This window comes from Zonotrichia leucophrys, chromosome 29 (assembly GCF_028769735.1).
Source record: "Zonotrichia leucophrys gambelii isolate GWCS_2022_RI chromosome 29, RI_Zleu_2.0, whole genome shotgun sequence".
Classification (NCBI taxonomy): Eukaryota; Metazoa; Chordata; class Aves; order Passeriformes; family Passerellidae; genus Zonotrichia; species Zonotrichia leucophrys.
The window spans coordinates 1,014,272-1,040,702 of NC_088198.1; the positions used below are offsets into that span (position 1 = coordinate 1,014,272).

Consider the following 26,431-nt stretch of genomic DNA (forward strand, 5'->3'; position numbering starts at 1 on the left):
TGTGTCACCCATCAGTTCTGTCACCTCCCAGCCCTGTGTCAGTCCTTTGTCACCTCCCAGCCTTGTGTCACTCCTGTGTCACCCCTGTGTCACCCCCGTGTCACCCCTGTGTCACCCCCGTGTCAGCTCTCAGTTCTGTCACCTCTGAGCCCCACGGCACCTCCCAGCTCTTTGTCACCCCTCACCCCTGTGTCACTCCTGGGCAGTGACAAAGGGACAGTGCCAGCCCTTGAGTGGCGCAGGGACAGTGCCAGCCCTGGGCAGTGACACGGACAGTGCCAGCCCTTGAGGGTGGCACAGGGACAGTGCCAGGCCTGGGTGATGGCACAGGGACAGTGCCAGCCCCAATGGGTGGCACAGGGACAGTCCTTGGCATCCAGGGCAGAGCCAAAGGCGCTGGAGGGAAACCAGAAAGTAAAACAGGAATTCTTTTCTTTCTTTGCTTTGCTCTCTTTATTCTATCTCTTAAAAACTGCCAATAAAACGTTAAAAATTCAAATATCCCCAATTCAATTAAAAAATTCAATATCCCCAAATATCTTCAGCACCATCCCCCAAGCAAAAAACAGAACCGAAAGCAGCAGAAAGAACAGAAAGGAAAAAAAAAATCCCTCATCCACAAAACCACCTACACCCATCCCTAAACCTCTCCTAAATCAATAAAATTTAATTTAATTGGATTGGATTGGATTGGATTAATTGGATTAATTGGATTGGATTGGATTGGATTGGATTGGATTGGATTGGATTGGATTAATTGGATTGGATTGGATTGGATTGGATTGGATTAATTGGATTGGATGGGATTGGATTGGATCGGATTGGATTGGATTGGATTAGATTAAATGGATTGGATTAATTGGATTGGATTGGAATTGGATTGGATTAATTGAATTGGATTGGATTGGATTTCATTGGATTTCATTGGATTAATTGAATTGGATTGAATTGAATTGAATCTAATGTAATCTAATCCAATCTAATCTAATCTAATCTAATTTTAACCTAATCTAATCTATAATCTAATCGAATCTAATGAATGGAATGGAATCTAATCTATAATCTAATCTAATCTAACATAGTATAATCTAATCTACTATAGTCTAGTCTAATTAATCTAAACAATCTAATCTACATTGTTTCTAGTCTAATTAATCTATCTAATCTAATCTAATCTAATCTAATCTAATCTAATCTAATCTAATCTAATCTCCCATGTCTAATAGAGCCTTAAATGTGCCAGCGAGTCCCAGTCCATGATCTCCCTGGTGCCCTGGAGGTTGGCAGCGCCCTGTTCCCCGGGCACGCAGCCTGGCACGCTGCCCCTCATCTCGTCGTGCCACGCGGCCTCCAGGAAGGCCGTGGCCATCAGGGTTTCATCCAGGCCCGGCTTGGCAGGGCCGGGCTCGGGCAGGGCCTGGGGGCAGCCGCGGGCCCGGCCGGGGGGCAGGGGGAAGGCTCCGGGCTGGCCCAGAGCACAGAGCTCGCCCGGCTCCGCATCCAGCAGCGCCTCCCACTCCGTGCTGCCCTTCAGCTCCGTCAGCTCGCCCGGCGCCTCCTGGCACGCCTGGGCACAGCCGGGCACCCAGGGCGCCTCTGCCCAGGGCTGCTGGCTCTGCTGGGCCCCGCGCTGCTCCGCGGGGCTCCACCGCTGGCTGCTCTCAAACTCCTCGAACTCGCGCAGCAGCCGCTGCAGCTCCGCGCCCACCTCGAGCCCCCCGCGGGTGGCGGTGCCAGCCGGGCTGGGGGCACGGCGGGGACACTGCTGGGCACGCCTGGAGGGTGGCACGGGCTCTGCCAGGGCCCTGGGGGACAGAGAGGGGTCACCATTGTGGTGGGCTCTGAAAAATCATCCTGGCCCAGGGCGCTTCTCATGGGGAGCTGAGAACGCTCAGGGGAAAATGAAAACAATTCCTTTGTCATTTGCTTCTCCTGTGTGGTTGGACATTGTTAACCCCGGTAATTGTTTCATTGGTTTCTGCTGTGAATTGTTTGGAATTAATGAATTAATGGCCAATTAGGGCCAAGATGTGTCAAGGCTCTGGAAGGAGTCACAAGATTCATTATTATCTTGTTAAGCCTTCTGTCTGTATCCTTTCTTTATTCTTTAGTATAGTTTAGTATAGCATTCTTTAAAAAAAAAAATACACACTATATATATATATATATAATATATATAGTATTATATATTTTTATTTATTATTATATATTATTATATTATATTATATTATATTATATTATATTATATTATATTATATTATATTATATTATAGTAAATAATAATATAATATAATGTAATGTTATATAATGTAATGTAATATAATTATATATATTTATAATATATAATTATAATTTTATATAATAAACAAATATATTATTTAAATATATAAATTTTATATATTTTATATATAAATATATATTTAAATATATATTTTATTTATATTATAGAAATATAAATACAATATAATTATATTAATATAATATAATATAATATAATATAATATAATATAATATAATATAATATAATATAATATAATATAATATAATATAATATAATATAATATAATATAATATAATATAATATAATATATCAGCCTTCTAAAGTCAGATTCATTCCTTCCTGCCATGGGGAACCCCAGAAAATACCACACCTAATAATGATTTCTTTCCTAATAAATGATTTCTTTCCTAATAATGACTTTTTTCTTTCCTTGCCTCAGCCCCAGAGCCCCACTGGGGGGTGTTTTACCAGGAGCAAGGACCTCTTGCCCTAACTAAATTTTTCTCTGTAAAGAGTTTTGTTATTTTGCTTTTTATTAAAACTTTCCTGTTTCCAACACTCCCTCAGCACCCATCCTGCTGATTTTATCCATCTGAAATAGCTCAGCTATCCCAAACATGACAAAAATCACCAAAATCTTATAAAATCTAGCTCAAAGTCACCCTTATATCAGTGGAGTTTGGTTTTTTGCCCTCTTGAACCTAGCTCGATTTACTCTATAAAGATTTGTTATTTTACTTTTAATCAAAACTTTTTATTAAAACTTTCCTGTTTCCAACACTGTTACAAGAGACCCTTGTAACAGTGGAATTTTGGGGTTTTTTCCCTCTTGCACCTAGTTTGGTGTACTCTATAGAGTTTTGTTATTTTGTCTTTTATTAAAACTTGTTTCCAACACTGCCACAGAACCCATCCTGCTGATTTTATCCATCTGAAACAGCTCAGCTATCCCAAACAAAAATCACCAAAAAATGACAAAAATCACCAAAATATTATAAAATCTAGCTCAAAGACACCCTTGTAACAGCAGAATTTTGGTTTTTTTCCCTCTTGCACCTAGTTTGGTGTACTCTATGATGTTTTGTTATTTTGTCTTTTATTAAAACGTTTCTGTTTCCAACACTCCCACAGAACCTGTCCTGCTGATTTTATCCATCTGAAATAGCTCAGCTATCCCAAACATGACAAAAATCACCAAAATATTATAAAATCTAGCTCAAAGACACCCTTATATCAGTGGAGTTTGGTTTTTTTCCCCTCTTGCACCTAGTTTGGTGTACGCTATAGAATTTTGTTATTTTGTCTTTTATTAAAACTTTTCTGTTTCTAACACTACCACAGAACCCATCCTGCTGATTTTATCCATCTGAAATAACTCAGCTATCCCAAACATGACAAAAATCACCAAAATCTTATAAAATCTAGCTCAAAGACACCCTTATAACAGTGGAATTTTGGGTTTTTTTCCCTCTTGCACTTAGTTTGGTGTACTCTATGATGTTTTATTTTGTTTTTTATTAAAACTTTCCTGTTTCTGACACTGCCACAGAACCCATCCTGCTGATTTTATCCATCTGAAGTAGCTCAGCTATTTCAAACATGATATAAATCACCAAAATAATATAAGACCAAGCTTGAGGAGACCCTTATAGCAGTGGATTTGGTTTTATACCTCTTGCATCTAGTTTGGTGTAGTCTATAGAATTTTGTTATTTTGTCTTTTATTTAAACTTTTCTGTTTCTAACACTACCACAGAACCCATCCTGCTGATTTTATCCATCTGAAATAACTCAGCTATCCCAAACATGACAAAAATCACCAAAATATTTTAAAATCTCGCTCAAAGACACCCTTATATCAGTGGAGTTTGGTTTTTTTCCCTCTTGAACCTAGCTCGATTTACTCTATAATGTTTTGTTATTTTATTTTTAATCAAAACTTTTTATTAAAACTTTCCTGTTTCCAACACTCCCTCAGCACCCATCCTGCTGATTTTTTCCATCTGAAGTAGCTCAGCTATTTCAAACATGATATAAATCACCAAAATAATATAAGACCAAGCTTGAGGAGACCCTTATAGCAGTGGATTTGGTTTTTTTTCCCTCTTGCACCTAGTTTGGTGTAGTCTATAGAGTTTTATTTTGTTTTTTTTATTAAAACTTTTCTGTTTCTAACACTCCCACAAAAGCCATCCTGCTGATTTTAACCAAATAGCTCAGCTATCCCAAACATGACAAAAATCACCAAAATCTTATAAAATCTAGCTCAAAGACACCCTTATATCAGTGGAGTTTTGGGTTTTTTTCCCTCTTGCACTTAGTTTGGTGTACTCTATGATGTTTTGTTATTTTGTCTTTTATTAAAACTTTTCTGTTTCCAACACTCCCACAAAAGGCATCCTGCTGATTTTATCCATCTGAAATAGCTCAGCTATCCCAAACAAAAATCACCAAAAAAATGACAAAAATCACCAAAATCTTATAAAATCTAGCTCAAAGAGACCCTTGTAACAGTGGAATTTTGGGGTTTTTTCCCTCTTGTACCTAGTTTGGTGTAGTCTATAGAATTTTGTTATTTTGTCTTTTATTAAAACTTTTCTGTTTCTAACACTCCCACAGAACCCATCCTGCTGATTTTATCCATCTGAAATAGCTCAGCTATCCCAAACATGACAAAAATCACCAAAATCTTATAAAATCTAGCTCAAAGACACCCTTGTAACAGCAGAATTTTGGTTTTTTTCCCTCTTGCACCTAGTTTGGTGTACTCTATGATGTTTTGTTATTTTGTCTTTTATTAAAACGTTTCTGTTTCCAACACTCCCACAGAACCCGTCCTGCTGATTTTATCCATCTGAAATAACTCAGCTATCCCAAACATGACAAAAATCACCAAAATATTATAAAATCTGGCTCAAAGACACCCTTATATCAGTGGAGTTTGGTTTTTTGCCCTCTTGAACCTAGCTCGATTTACTCTATAAAGTTTTGTTATTTTACTTTTTATCAAAACTTTTTATTAAAACTTTCCTGTTTCTGACACTGCCACAGAACCCATCCTGCTGATTTTAACCATCTGAAGTAGCTCAGCTATTTCAAACATGATATAAATCACCAAAATATTATAAGACCAAGCTTGAGGAGACCCTTAGAGCAGTGGATTTGGTTTTATACCTCTTGCACCTAGTTTGGTGTAGTCTATAGAATTTTGTTATTTTGTCTTTTATTAAAATTTTTGTTTCCAACACTCCCACAAAAGCCATCCTGCTGATTTTAACCAAATAGCTCAGCTATCCCAAACATGACAAAAATCACCAAAATATTATAAAATCTAGCTCAAAGAGACCCTTGTAACAGTGGAATTTTGGGGTTTTTTCCCTCTTGCACCTAGTTTGGTGTACTCTATAGAATTTTGTTATTTTGTCTTTTATTAAAACTTTTCTGTTTCCAACACTCCCACAGAACCCATCCTGCTGATTTTATCCATCTGAAATAGCTCAGCTATCCCAAACATGACAAAAATCACCAAAATCTTATAAAATCTGGCTCGAGGAGAGCCGTATCTCAGTGGATTTGGGTTTTCCTGAGGATCACCTGTGTCCCTTGAGGGTGCTGCTCCTGAGCCATTGGGCGTACTGGGGGTGAAGCTTCCAGAAGGCTCCTCTGCCCGGCTCCCCCTTCTCGCGGGGCACCTTCACAAAGCGCTTGTTGATGCACAGGTTGTGCCTGATGGAGCTCTGCAGGCAAAGGAAAAAAAAATTTAAATTTTGCAAAGTTAAATAGTAATAAAATGATGCACGGGTTGTGCCTGATGGAGCTCTGCAGGCAAAGGAAAAAAAAGAATAATTTTTTAAAATTTTTCAAAGTTTATTAGTAATAAAATATCGCACAGGTTGTGCCTGATGGAGCTCTGCAGGCAAAGGAAAAAAGAAGAAATTTTTAAAATTTTTCAAAGTTTAATAGTAATAAAATATCGCACAGGTTGTGCCTGATGGAGCTCTGCAGGCAAAGGAAAAAAAAATTTAAATTTTGCAAAATTTAATAGCAATAAAACGACGCACAGGTTGTGCCTGATGGAGCTCTGCAGGCAAAGAAAAAAAAGAATAAATTGTTAAAATTTATGAAAGTTTAGTAGTAATAAAACGACGCACGGGTTGTGCCTGATGGAGCTCTGCAGGCAAAGAAAAAATAAATTTTTAAAATTTTTCAAAGTTTAATAGTAATAAAATGATGCACGGGTTGTGCCTGATGGAGCTCTGCAGGCAAAGGAAAAAAAGAATATTTTTTTTAAATTTTTCAAAGTTTAATAGTAATAAAATGACACACAGGTTGTGCCTGATGGAGCTCTGCAGGCAAAGAAAAAAAAAGAATAAATTGTTAAAATTTTTCAAAGTTTAATAGTAATAAAATGACGCACAGGTTGTGCCTGATGGAGCTCTGCAGGCAAAGAAAAAAAAGAATATTTTTTAAAAATTTTTCAAAGTTTAGTAGTAATAAAATATTGCACAGGTTGTGCCTGATGGAGTCTGCAGGCAAAGGAAAAAAGGAGAAATTTTTAAATTTTTTCAAAGTTTAATAGTAATAAAACGATGCACAGGTTGTGCCTGATGGAGCTCTGCAGGCAAAGAAAAAAAAATTTTAAATTTTTCAAAGTTTAATAGTAATAAAATGATGCACGGGTTGTGCCTGATGGAGCTCTGCAGGCAAAGGAAAAAAAGAATAAATTTTTAAAATTTTTCAAAGTTTAATAGTAATAAAATGACGCACAGGTTGTGCCTGATGGAGCTCTGCCGGCAGAAAAGAAAACAAGCTTTTAAAATTTTAAAGGTTTAAGAGTAATAAAATTAAATTACAGCCGTTAAATTAATGGTTGTAAGAATAGCAATATAATTAGAGTAATAAAAATTTGGACAATTAGGATTTAGGACAATATGAGACAATAAAAACAAAGAGTTGTGGATGGTTTTGGTGCCTTTTTCTGGGCAAAATAAGCCCAGAAAACAGAGGATTAACCCTCAAAAGCAACAGCCTGTTGCATATTCATACACCTCATGAATGATTCATAATTCCACTCAAACACAGGATTCTGCGTCAACTTCTTCCTCTGAATTCTGATGGCTCTTCAGTCCTGAGCAAGGTGGGAATGTGAAAAATGCCAATCATTTCTTTTTAAAATTTGAAGACCTTAATAGTAATAAAATAGTTATAAAAATAGCAATATAATTAGAGTAACAAAAATTTGGACAATTAGGATTTAGGACAATATGAGACAATCAAACAGACAGTCCAGGTACCGTTTTCTGGGCAAAATAAATCTGAAAAAGGACCCACATAACAGAGGATTAACCCTTAAAAGCAACAGCCTGTTGCATATTCATACACCTCATGCATGATGCATAAATTCCATCCAAACACAGGATTCTGTCTGGGCACTGTCGGCTTCTTCCTCTTAATCCTGATGGCCAAGGTGGGAAGAACTCCATAAAAAAGCAATAAATTATCTTTTTTTTTGAAAGATTCAGGTGTCCTGTGGCTTCTATATTGCCGTGAATCCTCCCAAAAAATGCATCTTACATAGCATAGTTTCTATTTTAACATTTTGTTATAGCCTAGAACAATATTTAACACACTATTTAAGAAAATTATTGCAGCACAAATTTCTAACATAACACATATAATAATAAGTTGAATATTTGCAAAAAGCCAATCATAAAACGTGCTTAAATATTTAACACAATACTTAAGGAAATTAATACAACACAACTTTCTAACATAACATAATATTCATTTGAAACATTCCTGCCTGGATACAATCTGAGATTTCAAACATTCCTACCTGGATACAATCTGAGATTTCAAACATTCCTGCCTGGATACAATCTGAGATTTCAAACATTCCTGCCTGGATACAATCTGAGATTTCAAACATTCCTACCTGGATACAATCTGAGATTTCAAACATTCCTACCTGGATATAATCTGAGATTTCAAACATTCCTACCTGGATACAATTGAGATTTCAAACATTCCTGCCTGGATATAATCTGGGATTTCAAACATTCCTGCCTGGATATGATCTGGGATTTCAAACATTCCTACCCGGATATAATCTGAGATTTCAAACATTCCTACCTGGATATAATCTGAGATTTCAAACATTCCTACCTGGATACAATCTGAGGTTTCAAACATTGCTACCCAGATATAATCCAGAGGTTTTGAGACACCAGCACGGCTTCTCCACTGGATTCCCCAGAGGAGCAGCAGCTGCCTCTCCCACTGGATCTTCAGAGGAAGAATAAATCCTTCTCTACAGGATCCCTGCTCCAGCAGAACCACCCCTGACACTGCAGGAGGGCTGAGCCACAATTCCAATGGCACTGCTGCCAACACCCCGACCCACAGGGTGCCAGGTTGGGTTCTGACTCTGTCAGTGTTGGTTTTAGTTCATTGCATTGTTTATTTTATCCTTTTATTTTCTTCCCTATTAAAGAACTGTTATTCCTGCTCCCATATTTTTTGCCTGAGAGCCCTTAATATAAAATTTATACCAATTTATATTCTCCATTTCAGGGGTGGGTCCTGCCTTCCTTAGCACACACCTGTCCTTCCAACCTATTGAGACAATCTGTTATTCCTGCTCTCATATTTTTAATAAAAAATTTATAGCAATTCTGATGAGGGGAGGGTTTGCATTTTCCATTTCAGGATAAGCTCCTGCCTTCCTTAGCACACACCTGGCTTTCCAAACCAAAACAAACTCTTATTCCTGCTCCCATATTTTTGCCTCAGAGCCCCTTAATTTAAAATTCCTAGCAATTCGGAGAGGTGGGGAGGGTTTACATTTTCCATTTCAGGGGTGGCTCCTGCCTTCCTTAGCAGACTCCTGTCTTTCCAAACCAAGCCAAACTGTTATTCCTGCTCTCATATTTTTAATAAAAAATTTATAGCAATTCTGATGAGGGGAGGGTTTGCATTTTCCATTTCAGGATAAGCTCCTGCTTTCCTTAGCACACACCTGGCTTTCCAAACCAAGACAAACTGTTATTTCCTGCTCCCATATTTTTTGCCTGAGAGCCCTTAATATAAAATTTATACCAATTTGGAGGGAGGGGGTTTATATTCTCCATTTCAGGGGAAGTTCCTGCCTTCCTTAGCACACACCTGTCCTTCCAACCCGAGACAAACTGTTATTTTCTGCTCCCATATTTTTTGACTGAGAGCCCTTAATATAAAATTTATATTTGGAGGGAGGGGATTTAAATTCTCCATTTCATGGGAGGCTCCTGCCCTTCCTCAGCAGCCACTTCCCAAACCCACACACCCTCCCCTACCTGCCAGCTGGGGTGGGCACGGCGGAAATAGCAGAAATTGTCGCTGATCCACTTGCAGATGGCAGCCAGGGTGAGCTTGGGCTGCTGGCTGGCCTCCATGGCCATGCAGATCAGCGTGGCATACGAGTAGGGCGGTTTGACGTGGCCGTTTGTCCTGTAGTCGATGTCCCCCGGGTGTCCCGGCGGGGTCACAGCCCGGCCCACGCTGGCGGTGCCCGGCGAGGACGCGGCCGAGCGCGGGATGTCCATGTAGTGGCCGAGCTCCTCGGAGGTCAGGGGGAATCCGGGGCTCTGGAAGTCCACCAGGCTCACCAGGTTCTCCCAGATGCTGCAGCGATCCTCGGGGTCCTGCGAGATGGGGGCCAAGCCCAGGTGGGCGCCCGTCAGCTCGGCCAGCCACAGCAGGTCGGGCTGGGCACTGCCCTGGCCGGAGCCCGGCGATCGGGGCACGGGGCTGGAGCACACCATGGTCAGGGGAGGCTGCAGGAGGCAAAGGGCACCGTGAAATAAGAGATTTTTTGTCCCAGACATCTTTTGTGAAAAAATTCTTTCTTTAGGATTTATGAATATGGATTTGCATTTTGGGTATTCAGTACTTGTATGGATAAAAGGACCCTGGAATCACCTGTAAATTGCAGTGTGTGTTTGGGAGTTATCCCACAATAAACATCCACTTTCTAACTTTGAACTGTTAGAGAGGTTTTGGATATTGGTACCAGATCAATATCCGTATTGGGAATGGGATGTACCAAAGTCATCAATATGTATTGTATTTTGGGTATTCAATACTTGTGTTGAATTGATATCTATGGATATCAAAATCCATAGATCAATATCCATGTTGGGAATTAGATATACGAAAGTTATCAATATATGTTTGCATTTTGGGTATTCAATACTCCTATAGATAAAAGATATAGATTATATATTATATAAATATAGATTTGTAATCACCATAAATTGCAGTGTGTATTTGGGAATTATCCTGTAATAAACATCCACTTTCTAACTTTGAACTGTTAGAGAGTTTTTGGATATTGGTACCAGATCAATATCCATATTGGGAATGGGATGTACCAAAGTCATCAATATGTATTTGTAATTTGGGTATTCAATACTTGTATTCAATTGATATCTATGGATATCAAAATCCATAAATCAATATCCATGTTGGGAATGGGAAGCACCAAAGTTATCAATATATATTTTGTATTTTGGGTATTCAATACTTGTATAGATAAAAAATACACTTGTATAGATAAAATATATAGATTGTGTATTATATAGATATAGATTTGTAATCACCTGTAAATTGCAGTGTGTATTTGGGAGTTATCCTGTAATAAACATCCACTTTCTAACTTTGAACTGTTAGAGAGTTTTTGGATATTGGTACCAGATCAATATCCATATTGGGAATGGGATGTACCAAAGTCATCAATATGTATTTTGTATTTTGGGTATTCACTACTTGTGTTGAATTGATATCTATGAATATCAAAATCCGTAAAGCAATATCCATACTGGGAATGAGATGTACCAAAGTTATCAATATGTGTTTGAATTTTGGGTATTCAATACTTGTATAGATAAAAGATATACTTGTATAAATAAAAGATATAGATTATATATTATATAGATATAGATTTGTAATCACCTGTGAATTGCAGTGTGTATTTGGGAATTATCCCACAATAAGGATCCACTTGCTAACTCTAAACTGTTAGAGAGTTTTTGGATATTGGTACCAGATCAATATCCATATTGGGAATGAGATGTACCAAAGTCATCAATATGTATTTGTAATTTGGGTATTCAATACTTGTGTTGAATTGATATCTATGGATATCAAAATCCATAAATCAATATCCATGTTGGGAATGGGATGTACCAAAGTCATCAATATGTATTTGTATTTTGGGTATTCAATACTTGTGTTGAATTGATATCTATGGATATCAAAATCCATAAATCAATATCCATGTTGGGAATGGGAAGCACCAAAGTTATCAATATGTGCTTGTATTTTGGGTATTCAATACTTGTATAGATAAAAGATATACTTGTATAAATAAAAGATATCGATTATATATTATATAGATATAGATTTGTAATCACCTGTAAATTGCAGTGTGCATTTGGGAGTTATCCCACAATAAACATCCACTTTCTAACTTTGAACTGTTAGAGAGTTTTTGGATATTGGTACCAGATCAATATCCATATTGGGAATGGGATGCACCAAAGTCATGAATATGCATTAGCATTTTAGATATTCAATGTTTGTACAGATAAAAGGGCTCTGTAATCACCTGTGAACTGCAGTGTGTATTTGGGAATTATCCCACAGTAAGGATCCACTTGCTAACTTTAACCTGTTAGAGAGTTTTTGGATATCGGTACTAGATCAATATCCATATTTTCAATAAATCAGCGGACTCTATTTATTCTGTATATCACTTTAAGAGGGTTGAGGTTCTGCGAGGCGCAGCCGCTGCCTGGCACCCAACAGGCGTTGCCGGAACCCCTGGAGCTGCCTGGGTGACACCTGTGGGTGACACCTGTGGGTGACACCTCTGAGTGACACCTGTGGGTGACGCGGAGCCCCCTGCCTGCCCTGGAGGGTTTTACAGCCCTGAACCTCGGGAAATTCCCTCGAAACCCGCCGGGCTGGCACTGCCCAGAGAGGTTTTGGCAGGATAAAATCAGCACCCCCTCCCTGCCCTTCATCAACACAAATTCAGTCCTGCATCCCGCCGAGCGAGGCTGTTCCTCATGGGTCGCAGGAGAGTCCAACACCTCCACCCTAAAGACCCTAAAAACTCCTCCATCCTCCTATCCCGTCCCTGCCACCGATTTCCCCCCTTTGATGCCGTTTCTTTGCCATCTCTCCCTTCCCCGCTCCCCAAAACCAACCCGCGGCAGGGAGGGACCCCAAGCCCGGCGGCACCTTCAGCCTGCGGGGAGCTCCGGGGATGCGGCGCTGGTTCGGGCTCCGGGCTGCCAATCCGGGCTGTGTTTGGGGCCAGGAGAGAGGCGGGGAGGGAGGGAGAGGAGCGGCCCGAGGGCAGCAGCGGCCGCTGGCCCGGCGGAACCGGGGGCGCGGCGGAACCCGGGGCGCGCGGGGGGCGCCGCCGTTTGGGGCGGGGGGCTCGCGGGCGGCTCCCGGGACGGGCATTCGCTCGCATTCGCTCGCATTCGCTCGCATTCGCTCGCATTCGCTCGCCCGGTGGCCAAACGGGCTCCTTGGTGCCTTGTCGGGCTCGGCGGAGCGGCGGCACCGGGCTGGGGAGATGGGGGCCGCGGCATCACCGGAGCGCTCCCGCCGAGCCCCGGGAGGGAGAGCGCGGGCTGAGGAAGGGCAGGAGCGCAGAGAGACGGGAAGGGAGAAGGGGAGAGCAGCGCGGAGGGGCCGGGGCTGGCGGGGCCGTACCGGGGATGGTGCCCGGGGGTGCCGGGGACCGGAGCGGGGCAGGGGCAGCGGCAGCAGCCCCAAAGGCGATGTCCTGCCCTGTGTCCTGTGTGTGTGCCCTGTGTGTGCCCTGTGTGTGCCCTGTGTGTGTCCTACTGTGTGTCCTGCCCTGTGTGTGCCCTGTGTGTGTGCCCTGTGTGTGCCCTGTGTGTGTCCTGTGTGTGTGCCCTGTGTGTGCCCTGTGTGTGCCCTGTGTGTGTCCTACTGTGTGTGTGCCCTGTGTGTGTGCCCTGTGTGTCCTGTGTGTGTGCCCTGTGTGTGCCCTATGTGTGCCCTACTGTGTGTGCCCTGTGTGTGTACCCTGTGTGTGCCCTGTGTGTGTCCTGTGTGTGTGCCCTGTGTGTGTGCCCTGTGTGTGCCCTGTGTGTGTGCCCTGTGTGTGCCCTGTGTGTGCCCTGTGTGTGTGCCCTGTGTGTGCCCTGTGTGTGTCCCGTGTCCCGCCCTCTGTCCTGCCCTGTGTCCTACTCTGTGTCCTGCCGTCTGTCCTGCCCTGTGTGTCCTACCCACGTCCTGCTCTGTGTCCCACGGTGTGCCCTGCCCTGTGTCCTGCCCTTTGTCCCGTGCCGTGTCCTACCCTCTGTGTGTCCTGCCCTCTGTCCTGCCCTATGTGTGTCCTGCCCTCTGTCCTGCCCCGTGTCCTGCCCTGTGTCGTCCCCTCTGTCCTGTCCCATGTGTGTCCTGCCCCGTGTCCTGCCCTGTGTGTGTCCTGCCCCATGTGTCCTACCTTGTGCCCTGCTCTGTGTCCCACGGTGTGCCCTGCCCTGTGCCCTGATCCATGTCCAGCCCTGTGTCCTGCCCTCTGCGTGTCCTGCTCTCTGTCCTACTCTGTGTTGTCCCCTTGTCCTGCCCTGTGTGTGTCCTACCCTGTGTCCTGCCCTCTGTCCTGTGCCATATCCTGCTCTCTCTGTGTCCTGCCCTCTGTGTGTTGTCCCCTCTGTCCTGCCCTTTGTCCTGCCCTGTGGTGTGTCCCACGCTGTGTCCTCCCCTGTGTCCCACGCTGTGTCCTCCCCTGTGTCCCACGCTGTGTCCTCCCCTGTGTCCCACAGTGTGTCGTGTCCTGCCCTCTGACCTGCCCTGTGTGTCCTACTGTGTCCTGCTCTGTGTCCCACAGTGTGTCCTCCCGTGTCCTGCTCTCTGTCCTGCCCTGTGTGTGTCCTGCTCTGTGTGTGTCCTGCCTTCTGTCCTACCCTGTATGTCCTGCCCTGTGTCCTGCCCTCTGTGTATTGTCCCCTCTGTCCTGCCCTCTGTCCTGCCCTGTGTGTCCTGCTCTGTGTCCCACAGTGTGTCCCCCCCTGTGTGTCCTGCCCTGTGTGTGTCCTGCCCTCTGTCCTGCCCTGTGTGTCCTGCTCTGCGTCTGTCCTGCCCTGTGTGTCCTGCTCTGTGTCCCACAGTGTGTCCTGCCCTGTGTGTGTCCTGCTCTCTGTCCAGCCCCCAGGAGCACCCTCAGCCCTTTGGCCGCTCCCCGAGCCCCCACCCCAATTCCGGCTCCTCATGCAGCACCCACAGCCCTGAGGGCAAACCTGGGGGTACGGGGGGCGGGCAGAGCCCCGAATTAAAGGGTTAAAGAGCTGTGCCCTCGTTGGAATCCCAAAATACAGCCAGGGCTCTGTAAGAGAAATCCCCCACTGACCCCTGTGCCACCCTCGAGCCAGAAATTCCCTCGAAGGTTTGCAGGAGAAACATTAATAGGAAAATCCTTTATTTTATAGACAGATGGAAAACATATGAAAAAGTTTGAATAGGTGAGAAAAGAAAGTTAAAATAACTGAGAAGAGAAGAAGAGAAGGAAGGAAGGGAAGGGAAGGAAGGGAAGGAAGAAGGAAGGGAAGGGAAGGGAAGGGAAGGAAGGAAAGGGAAGGAAGGAAAGGGAAGGAGGAAGGAAGGAAAGGAAAGGAAAAGGGAAAGGGAAGGAAGGAGGAAGGAAAGGAAAAAAGGAAAGGAAGAAAGGAAAGGAAAGGAAAGGAAAGGAAAGGAAAGGAAAGGAAAGGAAAGGAAAGGAAAGGAAAGGAAAGGAAAGGAAAGGAAAGGAAAGGAGGAGACACACAACGGGACAGGACACACAGCAGAGGTTTTGGGGGCTCTGAGGAGCTGGGGGGAATTGGGGGATCTGTGAGGAGCTGGAAGGTGTCACCCCACACTGGGTTGTCCCCCATTCCCAGCACCTCTAATTGGGGTGTTGGGAATTGGGGACACCCCAATTAGAGGGGCACCTCCTTCCCCCTCCCCAGGGGATCTCTGTACCCCCTGGAACCCCCCAGGGGCCCCAGCCCCATGGAGGGAGGGGGAACACGGGGACCCCTCCTCTAATTGGGCTGCTGGGAAAGGGGGAGACCCCAGTGTGGGGGTCCCACATCTCACCAGGAGGCGCCGCTGCCTCCCAGCCTCATTTGCATATTTTTGCATACGGCTCTGCCGAGCCGCGTGCCCACAGCGCCCCCTGGCGGCGGAACCGGGCAAAGCGCGGCCACGCCCACCCCGCCAAGCCCCGCCCCGCTGCCCTGGTTACCGATGACGTCACGGGCGTCCGCGGGCAGCTGCCAAGGCCCCGCCGTGTCCCCGGCACCGGCACCAGGCACTGTCACACCTGTCACTGTCACACCTGTCACTGTCACCTGTCACTGTCACCCATCCCCTGTCACTGTCACCTGTCACACCTGTCATCTGTCACACCTGTCACTGTCACACCTGTCACCTGTCACCATCACCTGTCACTGTCACCCATCCCCCGTTACTGTCACACCTGTCACTGTCACCTGTCACTGTCACGCCTGTCACTGTCACCCATCCCGTCACTGTCACCCATCACTTATCACTGTCACACCTGTCACTGTCACCCATCCCCTGTCACTGTCACACCTGTCACTGTCACCCATCACCTGTCATTGTCACCTGTCACTGTCACACATGTCACTATCACTGTCACCCATCACTTATCACTGTCACACCTGTCACTGTCACCTGTCACTGTCACACCTGTCACTGCTACCTGTCATTGCCACCCATCACCTGTCACCGTCACACATGTCATTATCACTGTCACCTGTCACTGTCACACCTGTCACCGTCACTGTCACCCATCACCTGTCACTGTCACCCATCACTTATCACTGTCACACCTGTCACTGTCACACATGTCACTATCACCGTCACCCATCACTTATCACTGTCACCTGTCACTGACACCATCACCGTCACCCTTCACCGCAAGGGGGGGGAGGGCCAGGACTGACCCTGACCCTCAGAGCGGGCCTGGGGCCGGGGGAACCTGCGGGGGGACAGCGGCACCCCCAGAGTCACCGTGAGTGACCCCAGAGTGACCATGAGTGACCCCCAGAGTGACCATGAGTGACCCCCAGAGTGACCGTGAGTGACCCCCAGAGTGACCGTGAGTGACCCCCAGAGTGACCGTGAGTGACCCCCAGAGTGATCAGTGAGTGACCCCTTCATTGGGAACACCAGCACCCCCAGAGTGACCATGAGTGATTCTAGAGTGACCCCCAGAGTGACCCCTCCATTGGGGACATTGGCACCCCCAGAGTGACCAGTGAGGCACTCCCACAGTGACCACTGACTCCTTCACTGGGGCCACTGCCACCCCCACAGTGACCAGTGAGTGACCACTCCGCTGGGGACAGCGGCACCTCCAGAGTGACCAGTGACCCCTGGAGTGACCAGTGACCCCCAGAGACACACTGACCCACTCCCAGAGTGACCGGTGACCTCCAGAGTGACCAGTAACCAGTGACCCCTCCACTGGGGACAGCGGCACTCCCAGAGCGACCAGCGACCCCTGAAGTGACCAGTGAGTGACCCTTTCATTGGGGGATAGCGTCACCCCAGAGTGACCGGGGGTGACCCGCAGAGTGACCAGTGAATGACTGTGAGTGACCCTCACAGTGATGCCCACAGTGACCACTGAGCCACCCCCAGAGTGACTCGTGACCCCTTCACTGGGGACAGCAGCACCCTACAGTGACCAGTGAGTGACCCCCACAGTGACCCCCAGAGTGACCAGTGAGTGACCCTTTCATTGGGGGACAGCAGCAGCCCCAAAAGTGACCATGAGTGACTCCAGAGTGACCCCCAGAATGACCCCTCCATTGGGGACAGTGGCACCCCAGAGTGACCGGTGAATGACCCCCATGGTGACCACCGACCCCTTCACTGGGGCCATGGCCACCCCCACAGTGACCAGTGAGTGACCCTTTCACTGGGGGACAGCAGCAGCCCCAAAAGTGACCAGTGAGTGACCTCCAGAGTGACCAGTGACCCCTCCCCAGTGTGCCACTGCCACCCCAGCAGTGCCACCCCCCAAGGCGTCACTGCCCCCCCCCCCCGCGCCCCCTCCCCATTAAATCCACACCGAGAGCGGGGGGTGGGCACAGCCGTGTATTGCCAACACCGGGGGGCACCAGGAGCAGCGGGGCACGACCCCCCCCGACCCCCAGAGACCCCCAAGGACCCTCAGAGACCCCAAGGAAACCCCCTGGGACCCTCAGGAACCCCCAGGAGCCCCCCACAGACCCCCAGGGACCCCCAAGGAACCCCGAGGGACCCCCAGGGACCCTCAGGAACCCCTAGAGACCCCCAGGGACCTCCAAGGAACCCCGAGGGACCCCAAGGACCCCCAGGAACCCTCAGGGACCCCCAAGGACACCCAGAGACCCCCCCAGAGACCCCCCCAGGCACCAGCAGAAATGGGGGTGCCCCCCCCCGACCCCAAACCTGTCCCGCAGCCAGGGCCCCCCCATCCCAATCCCAATCCCAATCCCGGGGTTTTTTTCCCCATTTCCCATCCCCAGAGTGCCCCAATCTCGGGGCTCTCAGCCCCCTCAATCTCAGGGTTTTTTTGGGGTGTTTTTGGGGTTTTTTCCCCATTTCCCATCCCCAGGGTGCCCCAATCCCATCCCTGCCCTGCACCCCTATCCCGGGGGGGGTCTCTGCCCTCAATCTCGGGGATCTCAGCCCCGCCCCCCAGTGCCGGAGGTCGTAGCCCCCTCCTCAGATTTCCTCCAGGAAGTCCACGGGGAACAGCCCCACTTTGCGGCCCGTGAACACTTTGACGTATCCGTTCACCTCCTCCCCCTTCTGCACCACGATCTGGGGGGGGACAGGGGGGGGGTGAGACCCCCGAGACCCCCTCAGAGCAGGGGAGACCCCCAGGAACTCCCCCAGAGCAAAGGGGGCCCCCAGAAACCCTCCAGATCAGGAGAGAACCCCCCCAGGACAAGGGGGACCCCCGAGACCCCCCCGCCCAGTACATGGGAGACTCCCCCAAATCAGGGGAGACCCCCAGGAACTCCCCAGAAAAGGAGGGATCCCCCCACGACAGGGGAGACCCCCAGGACCCCCCCCAGGACAGGGAAGACCCCCCCCAGGGACCCCCCACCCCCAGATCAGGGGAGACCCCCCAGGACAGGAGGGATCCCCCCAAGACAGGGGAGACCCCCATGAAACCCCCAGATCAGGGGGACCCCCCAGGACCCCCCCAGAGCAAGGGGATCCCCAGGATCCCCCCAAGACAGGGGAGACCCCCGAGACCCCCCCCAGGACAGGGAGGACCCCCAGGAACCCCTCACATCAGGGGAGACCCCCGAGACCCCCCTCAGGACAGGAGGGACCCCCAGGAACCCCTCAGAGCAGGGGAGACCCCCCGGGACCCCCCAGGACAGGAGAGAGAGAGACCCCCAGGAACCCCCCAGAGCAAATGAGGAGGGGTCGGCACAGAGCAAATATCCACTGGGATAAGGATGACGATGATGATGATGCAGTTCATGGGGTTCCAGCTGTTTTTGGGGGGCTTGAAGAGGGCCAGGGCGGGGGGTCCCCGGGTAATTTTGGGGAGGGGGTTTCATCTCACCTGATCCTTTTTCAGCGTGATTTGCCCGATTTCCCGGTTTCCAACGAAGGAACGCGTCACTTTGTGCACCCGCTCGCCCGCCCGCACCCGGATGATGAAATTAGGAGGGAAAAACCCAACTTTCTCCCCGATTTTGCCCTGCAAGGAGTTCAAGGAGTGTAGCATTGTGTGTTTTATACAGGTTTTGTTGTAAAGTTGATTATTTTATATAAATTAAGATTATGGTTTGACCCTCGGTTCCCCCCCATGTTGTCCCCTCATAATGGTTTGTTCCTGAGTTGTTTGCCCTTCGTTTTCCCGCCAGTGACCGGGCGGGACCAGACTGCAAGGGGGGAGGTTGAGGCCGATTTGGGGGTCCCGAACCCCCTTCCCGCCAGGATAGGGAGTGTCAGAATAGGCATTGTGTGTTTTATACAGGTTTTGTTGTAAAATTTATTATTTTATATAAATTAAGTTTATGGTTTGACCCTCCGTTCCCCCATGGTCTCCCCTCATAATGGTTTGTTCCTGAGTTGTTTGTCCCTCGTTTTCCCGCCAGTGGCCGGGCGGGACCAGACTGCAAGGGGGGAGGTTGAGGCCGATTTGGGGGTCCCAAACTCCCCTTTCCTGCCAGGATAGGTAGTGCCAGGATAGGCATTGTGTGTTTTGTAAAAAATAACCAACTTTACAACAAAACCTGTATAAATTAAGATTATGGTTTGACCCTCGGTCCCCCCCATGTTGTCCCCTCATAATGGTTTGTTCCTGAGTTGTTCGTCCCTCGTTTTCCCGCCAGTGACCGGGCGGGACGAGGCTGCAAAGGAGGATTTGAGGAGGATTTGGGGGTCCCAAACTCCCCTCCCCATCAGGATAAGGGGTCACAGCAGGTTTGGGGGTCCCCCCAAAGCGTTTCCCCATCCTCACCCGCCACCACTCCTCGTTGGAGTCGTCAACCACCGTGATCTTCTCCCCCGGCCTGGAAGGGAAGGAGGGGATCTCTGAGGGAGGGAAGGACTCCCAGCCCATTATTGGGTGGGTTTTCCACCCAAGAAAAATCTCATTTTCCTTCAGAATCGTCAGGGAAACCAATGGGGGAAAGCAGGCAGGAAAAATGTCAGGGAAATCAGTCAGGAAAAGCAGCTGGGAAAACCAGTCAGGAAAAATCTCATTTTCCTTCAGAATCAGCTCCTCCAGCCCCGAGTTTGGCATGGCACAGAGCAGCTCAGCTTTGGGAAATCACGGAACCACGTGGAGCCAAACCCCAAAAATCCCTAAAAAACCTCAAAAAAAACCCCAAAACCACACACACACACACACAAAAAAACCCCCAAAAAACCACAGGAAAGAGCTCAGTACAAAGCTGGGAAATCCAGAGAACCACGTGGAGCCAAACCCCAAAAAGCCTCAGGAAAGAGCCCAAGGAAAGGCTGGAAAATCTACAGGAGCACGTGAAGCCAAACACCAAAAAACCCCAAAACACCTCAGGAATGAGCTCAGTACAAAGTTGGGAAATCCACAGAACCACGTGGAGCCAAACCCCGAAAACCCCCAAAAAAAACGCCAAAAAAACCCCCAAACCCCCCAAAACCACCAATAAATCCTCCAAAAAAAACCTCAAAAACCACAAAAAACCCAACCCCCCCAAAAAAAACCAAAAAACCCCCAAAAACAAAAAAAAACCCAACCCCTCAGAAAATCCCCCCCAAAAAAACCCCCCAAAAAACAAAAAAAAAACCACCAAAATCCCACAAAAACCACCAAAAAAAACCACCCCCAAAACCCCCCAAAACCTAAAAAAAACCCTCCAAAAAAACCCAAAACCCATAAAACCCCCCAAAAAACCCAAAACACCCCCCCAACCCCACCCCCCAAAACCCTAGGAACCCTCCAAAAACCGCCAAAACCCCCCAAAAAACCACTAAAAAACTCCAAAACCCCCCAAAAACCCCCAAAAAACCCCAAAACCCCAAAAAAACCCAAAAAAGACCCCAAAAAAAACCCCCAAAACCCCCAAAAAACCCCAAGAAAGACCCCAAATAAAACCACCAAACCCCCAAAATCCCACAAAAAAACAAAAAAAACCCAAAAAAACCTACAAAAACCCATAAAAACCTAAAAGTCCCCAAAAAACCCCAAAACCCCCCCAAAAAAAACCCCAAAACCCCCCAAAAAACCCCAAGAAAGACCCCAAATAAAACCACCAAACCCCCCAAAATCCCACAAAAAAACCCAAAAAAACCCCCAAAAAACCCAAAAAACCCCCATAAAACCTACAAAAACCCCATAAAAACCCAAAACCCCCCAAAAAACCCCAAAACCCCCAAAAAAACCCCAAGAAAGACCCCAAATAAAACCACCAAAACCCCCACAATCCCACAAAAAAACCCCAAATAAACCCCAAAAAAACCTACAAAAACCCCATAAAAACCCTAAACCCCCCCCAAAAAACCCCAAGAAAGACCCCAAATAAAACCACCAAAACCCCAAAATCCCACAAAAAACCAAAAAAAACCCCAAAAAACCCCAAAAAAACCCCATAAAAACCCTAAAAACCCCCCAAAAAAAACCCCAAAACCCCCCAAAAACCCCAAGAAAGACCCCAAAAAAACCACCAAACCCCCCAAAATCCACAAAAAAACACCAAAAAACCCCATAAAACCTACAAAAACCCCATAAAAACCCTAAAAGTCCCCCAAAAAACCCATAAAACCCAAAACCCCAAAAACCCCCCAACCCCACCCCAAAAACCCCAGGAACTCCCAAAAACCGCCAAAACCCCCAAAAAACCCTAAAAAACCTCCAAAACCCCCAAAAAACCCCAAGAAAGACCCCAAATAAAGCACCAAAACCCCCAAAATCCCACTAAAAAAACCAAAAAAACCCAAAAAACCCCAAAAAAACCCCAAAAAACCCTACAAAAACCCCATAAAAACCCTAAACCCCCCCCAAAAAACCCCAAAACCCCCCCAAAAAAACCCCAAAACCCCCCCCAAAAAAACCCCAAAAAGACCCCAAATAAAACCACCAAACCCCCCAAAATCCCACACAAAAAACAAAAAAAACCCCAAAAAAACCCAAAAAACCCCATAAAACCTACAAAAACCCCATAAAACCCTAAAAGTCCCCCAAAAAACCCATAAAACCCCCCAAAAAAACCCCAAGAAAGACCCCAAATAAAACCACCAAACCCCCCAAAATCCCACAAAAAACCCACAAAAAAAACCCAAAAAAAACCCCAAAAAACCCCCATAAAACCTACAAAAACCCCATAAAAACCCTAAAACCCCCCCCCAAAAAAACCCCAAAAACCCCAAGAAAGACCCCAAATAAAACCACCAAACCCCCCAAAACCACAAAAAAACCCCAAAAAAACCCCAAAAAACCACAAAAACCCCATAAAAACCCTAAAACCCCCCCCAAAAAAACCCATAAAACCCCAAAACCCCATAAAACCCCCCAAAAAACCCAAAACACCCCCCCAACCCCACCCCCCAAAACGCCAGGAACTCCCCAAAACCCCCCAAAAAACCCCTAAAAAACCTCCAAAAACCCCCCAAAAAAACCCCCAAAAAACCCAAAACCCCCAAAAAACCCCAAGAAAGACCCCAAAAAAAACCACCAAACCCCAAAACCCCAAAAAAACCCAAAAAAACCCCAAAAAACCCCATAAAACCTACAAAAACCCCATAAAAACCCTAAAAGCCCCCAAAAAAACCATAAAACCCCAAAACCCCAAAACACCCCCAACCCACCCCCCAAAACCCCAGGAACCCCCCAAAACCCCCCAAAAAAACCCCCAAAAAACCTCCAAAAACCCCAAAAAAAAACCCCCAAAAACCCCAACCGCCCCAAAAAAACCAAGAACCCCCCAAGAAAACCCCAACCCCCCAAAAAAAACCCCCAAGAAAGACCCCAAATAAAACCACCAAAACCCCCAAAATCCCACAAAAAAACCCCAAAAAACCCATAAAACCTACAAAAACCCCATAAAAACCCTAAAAGTCCCCCCAAAAAAACCCAAAACCCCCTCAAAAAAAACCCCAAAACCCCCAAAAAAACCCCAAGAAAGACCCCAATAAAACCATCAAACCCCCAAAATCCCACAAAAAAAACCCAAAAAAAACCTACAAAAACCCATAAAAACCCAAAAGCCCCCAAAAAACCCCAACCCCCCCAAAAAAAACCCCATAAAAACCCTAAAAGTCCCCCCAAAAACCCCAAAACAACCCCAAGAAAGACCCCAAATAAAACCACCAAACCCCCCAAAAACCCCCCCAAAAAAACCCCAAAACCCCCCAAAAAAACCCCAAGAAAGACCCCAAATAAAACCACCAAAACCCCCCAAAATCCCACAAAAAAACCCACAAAAAAATCCCAAAAACCCCCAAAAAAACCCCATAAAACCTACAAAAACCCCATAAAAACCCTAAAAGCCCCCCCAAAAAACCCATAAAACCCCAAAACCCCAAAAAAAACCCCCAAAAAACCCAAAACACCCCCCAACCCCACTCCCCATAAACCCCATGAAATCCCCAAAAACCGCCAAAACCCCCCAAAAAACCCTAAAAAAACCTTCAAAACCCCCCAAAAACTCCCCCAAAACCCCAACCACCCAAAAAAACCAAGAAACCCCCCCCAAAAAAAACCCCAAAACCCCCCAAAAAACCCCCAAAAACCCAACCGCCCCAAAAAAACCAAGAACCCCCCCCAAAAAAAAACCCCAAGAAAGACCCCAAATAAAACCACCAAACCCCCCAAAATCCCACAAAAAACCCAAAAAAACCAAAAAAACCCCCCATAAAACTACAAAAACCCCATAAAAACCCTAAAAGTCCCCCAAAAAACCCCAACCCCCCCCCAAAAAAAACCCCAAAACCCCCAAAAAAACCCCAAGAAAGACCCCAAATAAAACCACCAAACCCCCCAAAATCCCACAAAAAAAAAACACCAAAAAAAACCCCAAAAAAAACCCCAAAAAAAACCCCATAAAAACCCTAAAACCCCCCAAAAAACCCCAACCCCCCCCAAAAAAACCCCAAGAAAGACCCCAAATAAAACCACCAAACCCCCCAAAAACCCACAAAAAAAACCCAAAAAAACCCCCCAAAAAAACCCCAAAAAACCCCAAAAAAACCCCCAAAAACAACCCCACAAAAACCCTATAAAAAACCTAAAACCCCCCAAAAAAACCCATAAAACCCCAAAACCCATAAAATCCCCCAAAAAACCCAAAACACCCCCCAACCCCACCCCCAAAACCCCAGGTACCCCCCAAAAACCGCAAAACCCCCAAAAAAACCCCTAAAAAACCTCCAAACCCCCCCCAAAAAAAACCCCAAAACCCCAAAACCCCCCAAAAAAAACCCCAAGAAAGACCCCAAATAAAACCACCAAACCCCCCAAAACCCCACAAAAAAACCCAAAAAAAACCCAAAAAACCCCAAAAAAACCCCATAAAAACCCCATAAAAACCCTAAACCCCCCAAAAAAACAATAAAACCCCAAAACTCCAAAAAAAAAACCCCAAAACCCCCCCAAAAAACCCCCAAGAAAGACCCCAAATAAAACCACCAAACCCCCCAAAATCCCACAAAAAAACCCACAAAAAAAACCCCAAAAAAACCCCCAAAAAAACCCCATAAAACCTACAAAAACCCCATAAAAACCCTAAAACCCCCCCAAAAAAACCCCAAAAAACCCCCCCAAAAAAAACCCCAACCCCCCTCAAAAAACCCCAAAAAGACCCCAAAATAAAACCAACCAAACCCCACAAAATCCCCCAAAAAACCAAAAAAAACCCCAAAAAAAACCCCAAAAAAAACCCAAAAAACCCACAAAAACCCCATAAAAACCCTAAACCCCCCCCAAAAAAACCCAAGAAAGACCCCAAATAAAACCACCAAAACCCCCAAAACACCACAAAAAAACCCACAAAAAAACCCAAAAAAAACCCCCAAAAAAACCCATAAAACCTACAAAAACCCCATAAAAACCCTAAACCCCCCCCCCAAAAAAACCCCCAAAACCCCCAAAAAAACCCCAAGAAAGACCCCAAATAAAACCACCAAACCCCCCAAAATCCCACAAAAAACACCAAAAAACCCCCAAAAAACCCCCAAAAAACCCCAAAAAACCCCAAAAAACCCCAAAAAAAAACCCCAAAAAACCAAAAAAAAACCCCATAAAAACCCCAAAACCCCCCCAAAACCCCATAAAACCCAAAACTCCAAAACAAAAAACCCCAAACCAAGGGGGCACTCACGGGAAGTCCAGGTCGTCCTTCTCCAGGGCTTTGAATCGATAAAGGCCACGAAATAATGGATTGCAGGAACCCCCCCGGCTGCGGCTTCTTGCTCTGGGGGTTTTGGGGAGCCCTGAGGGTCTCAGGGGCACCCCAAAGGGTGGATTTGGGGTTTTTGGGTGCAGGGGAGGTTTGGGGGTACCTGAGGGTCTCAGGGGGACCCCAAAGGTGGATTTGGGGTTTTTGGGGTTTTTGGGGTGCAGGGGGGGTTTGGGGAGCCCTGAGGGTCTCAGGGGCACCCCAAAGTTTGGATTTGGGTTTTTGGGTGCAGGGGAGGTTTGGGGTACCTGAGAGGTCTCCAGGGTGGATTTGGGGTTTGGGGGTACCTGAGGGTCTCCAGGGTGGGTTTGGGGTTTTTGGGGTGCAGGGGAGGTTTGGGGTACCTGAGGGTCTCAGGGGACCCCAAAGGTGGATTTGGGTTTGGGGGTACCTGAGGGCCTCCAGGGGCGCCCCAAAGGTTGAATTTGGGGTTTTTTGGGGTGCAGAGGGGTTTTGGGGAGCCCTGAGGGTCTCCAGGGGCACCCCAAGGGTGGATTTGGGGTTTTGGGGTGCAGGGGGGGTTTGGGGGTACCTGAAGGGGGACCCCAAAGGTGAATTTGGGGTTTTTGGGGTTTTTGGGGTGCAGGGAGGGGTTTGGATTTGGGGTTTTTGGGGTGCAGGGGGATTTTGGGGTACCTGAGGGTCTCCAGGGTGGATTTGGGGTTTTTGGGGTGCAGGGGGGGTTTGGGGAGCCCTGAGGGTCCAGGGGACCCCAAAGGGTGGATTTGGGGTTTTTGGGGTTTTTGGGGTACCTGAGGGTCTCAGGGGCACCCCAAAGGTGGATTTGGAGTTTTTGGGGTGCAGGGGGAGGTTTGGATTTGGGGTTTTTGGGGTTTCTGGGGTGCAGGGGGGGTTTTTGGGTACCTTCTCGTCCGCCGGGCTTTTCTCGGCTTTTTTGTCGCCCTCGGAGGCGCCTGGGGAGGAAAGGAGGGGTCGGGATTGGGTGAGGGTGGATGGGGCCAAAGTGGGGATGGGGATTTGGGGATGTTTTTGATGAGGGGAAAAACCCGCTAAAAAAAACAAAATAACCCCAAAAAACAAAAAATAAAATAAAACAAAACAAAAAAAACCACAAAAAAAAAAAAAAAAAAAAACCAAACCAAACCAAACCAAAAAAAAAACCCCAAAAAAAAAACAAACAAAAAAAAACAAAAAAAAAAAACAC

The 26,431-nt window shown here is 46.7% G+C and overlaps 2 protein-coding genes across 2 annotated transcripts in view; both read right to left on the reverse strand.

Moving 5' to 3' along the window:
* Positions 1-1,219: 1,219 nt before the first annotated feature.
* Positions 1,220-12,823, reverse strand: LOC135459044 (forkhead box protein J1-like). The gene is made up of 4 exons (XM_064734647.1): positions 12,566-12,823; positions 9,616-10,095; positions 5,876-6,018; positions 1,220-1,805 (listed from the first exon to the last, which is right to left on the reverse strand). The coding sequence occupies exons 1-4, from the start codon at positions 12,821-12,823 to the stop codon at positions 1,220-1,222; spliced, it is 1,467 nt and encodes a 488-aa protein (XP_064590717.1).
* A 5,264-nt stretch (positions 12,824-18,087) lies between these two features.
* LOC135459033 (SH3 and cysteine-rich domain-containing protein 3-like) overlaps positions 18,088-26,431 on the reverse strand; it is a 21,497-nt gene continuing 13,153 nt past the window's right edge. Inside the window, 6 exon segments of the mRNA XM_064734629.1 lie at positions 18,088-18,187; positions 18,948-19,085; positions 19,851-19,902; positions 25,189-25,245; positions 25,247-25,281; positions 26,131-26,242. Of these exon segments, the coding sequence (XP_064590699.1) occupies positions 18,089-18,187; positions 18,948-19,085; positions 19,851-19,902; positions 25,189-25,245; positions 25,247-25,281; positions 26,131-26,242 (493 nt within the window). The 3' untranslated portion in view covers position 18,088.

Coding starts and splice junctions, on each gene's coding strand:
- LOC135459044 (XM_064734647.1), bottom strand. CDS start 12,823: ATGCGAGCGAATGCGAGCGAATGCGAGCGAATGCCCGTCCCGGGAGCC. Junction 10,096..12,565: donor GAGCTCCCCGCAGGCTGAAG/GTGCCGCCGGGC, acceptor TGCCTCCTGCAG/CCTCCCCTGACCATGGTGTG. Junction 6,019..9,615: donor GTGCCCACCCCAGCTGGCAG/GTAGGGGAGGGT, acceptor CTTTGCCTGCAG/AGCTCCATCAGGCACAACCT.